The sequence below is a fragment of the Galeopterus variegatus genome, unplaced genomic scaffold (genome assembly GCF_000696425.1).
Source record: "Galeopterus variegatus unplaced genomic scaffold, G_variegatus-3.0.2 Scaffold1242, whole genome shotgun sequence".
Lineage (NCBI taxonomy): Eukaryota > Metazoa > Chordata > Mammalia > Dermoptera > Cynocephalidae > Galeopterus > Galeopterus variegatus.
In genome coordinates this window covers 373366-379365 of record NW_007727353.1, presented here as the reverse complement: position 1 = coordinate 379365, position 6000 = coordinate 373366, and the positions used below count along the sequence as shown (strand labels likewise).

Sequence of the window (6000 nt, the reverse complement as noted above, 5' to 3'; positions counted from 1 at the left end):
TCCCATCAACTGCCCTGCAACAACATCTTAGAATAAGGCATGGAGCTGGGGAAGCTGAATCCAGCCGTAACTAGGCAAGCTGCCGCCACCGCCCCGAGGCCCCACCAGGGCCCTGAGGCGTGGAGCCAGGGGAAGCCAAACCAAGCTGCAGCCAGATGGCACAGCTGACTCCCAACTTCGCTGACACAAGGAGAGGCACCAGTGGAGACCAAAAAAAAAAAAAAAAAAAAAAAGAAGAGTAATAAATGCATCTGTTTGTTTTATGACTTGATGACACCGATCTCAGTACTGGACAGATCATCTAGGCAACAAACCAACAGAAAAGCAGTTAATCTATCAGATGGAGAGAACGAATCTATGGTTATTAGAGGGAGGAGTGGGAGGGGAGGGGGAGGGGAGAGATTGGATAAGGGGCATAAAGAAAAAGTATGATTTGTAGCAATGAATATGCTAATAAAATTTTTTTTTAAAAAGATAGTATAAAAAATAAAATAAATAAAAAATAAAAACAACTTTTGGGCTGTCTGGTTAGCACAGTTGGTTAGAACATGGTGCTGATAACACCAAGGGTCCAGGGTTCAATCCCTGTACTGGCCAGACACCGAAAAAAAGAAAAAAAACCCCAAAAGCTTTTTATTCACTCAAAAGAAAAAAAAATACGTTCAACATAAAGAAATTTCTAAAAATAATTCTGTCATCATTTACCAGTTATTAAGCTGCGTTGTAAGCAATGGTGCCCTGAAGATTGGGAGACCTGTGGGATTGTTGGCCCCCCACTAAAGGATCCCCATGACTTCGTATTTTTAGTTTCTGACTTTTTTCTTTCCTTCTTTTCTTTGGCAGCTGGCCAGTATGGGGATCCGAACCCATGACCTTGGTGTTATAAGGCTGTGCTCTAACCAGTGGAGCTAACTGGCCAGCCCATATTTTTAGTTTCTGTATTAATCAGTGTTGTCCAGAGAAACAGACCAACAGGAGGAAAATATAGATACATAAATGTATTCATATATATATTCAGAGAGAGAGAGAGATTGAGATTTATTTTAAGAAACTGGCTCATGTGAGTGTGGAGGCTGGCAAGTCCAACATCTGCACGGTAGGATGCTAGGCTGGAGACCCAGAGAAGAACTGCAGTTCGAGTCCAAAGCCTTGCTGTCCGTGGGCAGAATTCCTCCTTCTTTCAGGCAGATCGGTCTTCTATTTATGTCTATAACTGATTGGATGTGGCCCACCCACATTATGGAGTGTAACCTGCTTTACTCAAAATCTACCAATTTAAATATTAATCCCATCTAAAAAATACGTCCACAGAAGCATCTAGAATAATGTGTGAACAAACATCTGGGTACCATGGCCTAGCCAAGGTGACACATAAAATTAACCATCACAGTTTCTATGTTTGTTGTTTAGTATTTTAATAGTTTCCTTGTCTTTTCTTTTTCAGTCAAGCAGTCATTTGACATTTCTTGCTGCTGAAGATGTAACTTCTCTGTACACTTCGTTCCATTCCACACTTTCTAATTCATTGTGTTGTACACTGAGAAATCAGAACACCTAGTTTATTTAAATTATTTTTAAAGTAAGAGACAGCATAAAGGTGAGAGAGGCTCACTTTCCAAAGAAAGTGCACGAGCATTAGTAAAGGACTTAATGTCATTTTTACTCATATATGTTTTTTGATTGATGGTTCTCAATTGTGGTTGAGCTAGCAAGATCCGTGATTCCCAGATAAGTGAGATTACCAGTCCCTTTAAAAATATCTAGAGGTGATGCTGTGCCTGGATCACAGTGAATAACATCAGGAGAATTGTTTGTTTGGGTCCTGTTGATTAATGTTAATCGTCTGATTTTTTTTCTTTCTTTTCAATTCAGTTTGTTCAGTGTACAGATAGAGCCTAAACAGATAATAAAATAAGAGACCTGTCCAACCTTGTTACAAGATTCATTTCCAGGAAAAACTACAGGCTTTTGTTTTGTTTTGCCAAGCTTTATTTTTATTTATTTATTTTTTTGGTAGCTAGCCAGAACAGGGATCCAAAGCCTTGACCTTGGTGTTACAACCCTGCACTCTAACCAACTGAGCTAACCGGCCAGCAACCAAACTTTATTTTTGTTCAATCGTGTTTTTAAAGACTTAAAACTCCCTAGTGCATGGAGGTCAGGACCAGGCTTTAAAAAGAGAATCCAGAACAGAGACGTCCCTTCTTTGTCCCCAAAGTGAGATCACTTACTGAGGACACCTCTGTGATTTGAAACTCAGCCCACTTTTTACATATGCTCCAGCTCCCACTCTCAGAAGCTGCTCAAGGACTTCTCATAGACTCTAGAGAAACAGTGCAGCTGACACAAACCATGTTGGATTTGGGTCTTAATGCCCTTTGAAGGAAATGTTTGGAAGGGGCATTGTGCACATTTGAGTCATCCTTAAAGGCCTACACACCTTGTATCTGGTATTCATGTGTCACATGGCTCTTTCCACAGATGGAGTAATCAACATGAGCATTCCCATCGTACTGCCTGTCTCTGCAGACGACAAGACACGGCTGGAAGGGTGCAGCAAGTTTGTCCTGGCACACGGTGGGCGAAGGGTGGCTCTCTTACAAGACCCTGAGTTCTATGAACATAGAAAAGAGGAGCGTTGTTCCCATGTGTGGGGCACAACGTGTGTCAAACACCCCCACATCAAAGTAAGTTGCAATACTTTTGGAAGGACTTTCTTGTTCTATTTCAGCTGAGGACAAAAACGATTTTTTTAAATTCCTTCACAAGGGACGTAGAAAAACGGGTTAAATGGAAGAATGCATTTCTGAGGTAGTTTTTGAAGACTGTGCCCTGAGACATCTTTTTAGAAAGGGGTAAAGAAAATGTCTTTCTGGTGGAGGGCTGGTCTCAGTGATCTCTTGAGTCTTCGGATCCTGTGATGGCTTGCATCCTCAGCTAAATGGGATCCAACAGATAATTAGGCTGGCATCATGAGCAGAGGACCAAAGTCATAGCTGTGGCTATGCACAAAGCCACAGCCAGAGCTTGCAGCTCTGTCCATTTTGAAGGAAAATGAATATCTTCATACACAATGGCCCAACCAACCACTGGAAAGAGAACTCAGAGTTCATGCTCTATGGCCAGTGAGGGGGTCAGTGACATCTTTTCAGTAAACAAAAATCAGCACAGATAGTAGCAGAGTTTACAGAGGGAAAATGCCACATTTTTGTCAGTGGATATTTTTAAGATTGAAAAATGTGTTTGTTTAATTAAGATCTTTAGGGTCTATCCTGTCTAAAGGCAAAATAGACTAAAACTCTTCAGATTCCTTCACAGCTTCTAATTGCTGTTGGTGATGGGGTGGGGGTGGGAGAGTGTAATGGAATTGTTGGCTCTGGTTTATTTCCCAGAGAGAAAAATATGTGAAATTGAATGCAAAAACCATCCCCCATCCAAGATAAGAATGTTAGGGCAGAAATGAAAAAAGAGATATATTAATAATTTGACTTCTGAATTCCCCAGCTGAGTAACTAACTTTTAGCAAGTTTCCAGGAAAAGAGAGCAATTTGAGGCCCAGGAGACTCAGAAAAGCTGACTGGACACGGCCTGTCCTCTCTCCAGACCTCATTTCTTCCATTTACAAAAGGAGGGGGCTAGACTCAAAATCTCTTCCAGCCCCATGACTTTGTGATGTTATGGTTTTTTGGTTTGTTTACTTTTCAGTTGTGAAATGTTCCTAGATAGGAAGAGTCTTTACAAGGCCACTGTTGGTGGCCCTCAGGGGCCCTCTTTATCAGAACACAATAGGTCACTGGTCAAGCAAAACAGCTTTTTCATTTACTGGACACAACTATCTACCCTGTGGATAAGCACCTTTAATCTTAACACGCATCCAGATCAAAGTCATCTGAACACTTTTCCTCAAAGAGGAATATTGTTTTCTGGGTCTTGACTATGTCTCTGATGATTTCTTTCCAGACTGTAATCATACGGGCTTGGGATTTTACCTTCACTCAGTAACTGAAAGAATACCAGCCTTTCGTTATGCCAGCTCAGATATTTCTACCCTTTGGGTCTAACTCCACATCCACATGACTAGCACTTCAAAACAAAAACCTGAAGAAGCTCTTCAGTGATCATTTCTTTTCATCTTGTCTTGCAATATATATTGGAAATTGAAGCTTAGGATTTCAGAATTTCTCAGAAGCCAGGGACAGTGTTGGCAGACTGTGGCTTTGACACTGTTGTCAGTGACTCTGTACCATTAGGTCATTAGAGAAAGTCTGTAAACATTCTTGGGGAGCTAATGGTGAGAAATGGGCCATGGATAACCAGAGAGACAATGCACTCACCCTGTAGACACCACATGTGAGCTGCGGAAGCTGCATTTGCCAGACACACACATGAGAGTTTTATTGGGAAAAGAACTCTTCATTGTGTGGTTTTTTTTCAGCACCCTCAAACTCACAGTAATACTTTAACATGGTTTTTTAGAACCCCAAACCTTCTGAAAGTACTTACTTTCAAAAATAATCATGGGCCTTGTATCTCCCTGTGGCACTGGGAGTGATAATGTGTGTGGAAAATGGTCGGGGTCCCCCAGGTCATGGTCTGCCCCTCTAGCAGTGCTCCCCCTCTCGAGTCACCCTGACCTTCCACTCAAGGTATCCAACCCTCTCTTTTGAGTCACTAAGTGTAGAATCATGGGACGTGATCCCGGATGAAATCATGAGGAGGAGCAGACGAAACTCATAAAAATAGAGTTTGGAGGAGCCCTGTCGCCTTTCATCCATGGCTCTCAAAGCTTTTCCAGCAGTAATTATTTCTCACAATGCTCTTATGAAGTGGCTAAGAATCATTATTCCCATTTTACAGATTTAGAAACCCAGAGAACAGAATATGACTTCCCCACGAAGGACAGGAATGAGAGATTTTTATATCCTTCAGCTTCGCAATGAAGACCATGTGGTCAGTTAGATGAACAGAATCACCAGGGGAGCTTTAAAAATGACCCATGACTGCATCCCACCCTCACAGATTCTGATTTAATTGGCTTGAGGTCAGGTCTGGTCATTGGGGATTTCACAGTTCCTTGTGATTCTAATGTGCTCGAAGGTTGAGAACCGCTTAGGTAATCTTTGGAGCTGTCTCCCGTATGGCTCCACCTGGATCTGTCCTGAGAATGCGCAACCTCTCCCCAAACCCATTGCCCCTCCTGTGTCGCCTGTCTCAGTGACAGCTCCACCCTCCAAATGATGGCATGTGAGCAAAGCCTGGGTGCCATTCTTGCTTTCTCCTCCCCTTGTTCATTCCATCAGAGTCCCGACAACTCTGCCCCAGGTGATTCTTGACTTTGTTTGCTCCTCTTCTGTTCCACCTGGGCCAGGACATTTCCTTTCTCCCCTGTCTCCTGCCTTCCTCCCCTCTAATCCTTTCTCCATTCTTCAGCTGGAGTGAACTTCCCAACCTTTATTTGGAAACTCCTTTGAAAGATATGATTCGCCTCTTAGCCTCTCACCACCTCCACCCAACACATTCTCTCCTCCAGTCATTCTGGAGCTGGCCAGCAAATCATGCTCTTACTTCCACCCCTGCCTCCTCACTTCACTTCCTCCTTTACCAAGTCAGCCCTGACTCCCATGACCCATGAGTATGACTGGGTGCCTCTTGTTTGCCCTCCCACGGCAATTCGTACCTGTCCTGTCCACACCTGTGACAGGTAACGCTGAAGGTGATGCTGTGATACAGCACGGGGGCCGCTGAGGAGAGGCGGGGGGTGCAGTGGGGAGAAGAGCCTGGTTTGCAGGAGTCCTAGATTTGGGTCCTGGCTTTGGTAAGACATCTGTGGGCACTTGAACTCTGCCGCTTCCCCTCTGCAAAGCTGCCCTCGCATCTGAAAATGAGGACATTCAATCCACATGATCTCCAGGTTGCTTAAAACCCGAGCTTCCGTGACTGTGATAGATGTCACCGAAATGAGCACATATTCTCCTCTTGCATCACGTTAGTGTTTCTTCT

The 6000-nt window shown here is 43.3% G+C and overlaps 1 protein-coding gene across 1 annotated transcript in view; it reads left to right on the top strand.

Annotated features, from left to right (window-relative positions):
* The window catches only part of PAPSS2 (3'-phosphoadenosine 5'-phosphosulfate synthase 2), a 38528-nt gene that overhangs the window by 22997 nt on the left and 9531 nt on the right, over positions 1 to 6000 (top strand). The window contains exon 7 of the mRNA XM_008575816.1: positions 2482 to 2687. Within this exon, the coding sequence (XP_008574038.1) occupies positions 2482 to 2687 (206 nt within the window). The remainder of the gene's footprint in view (positions 1 to 2481; positions 2688 to 6000) is intronic.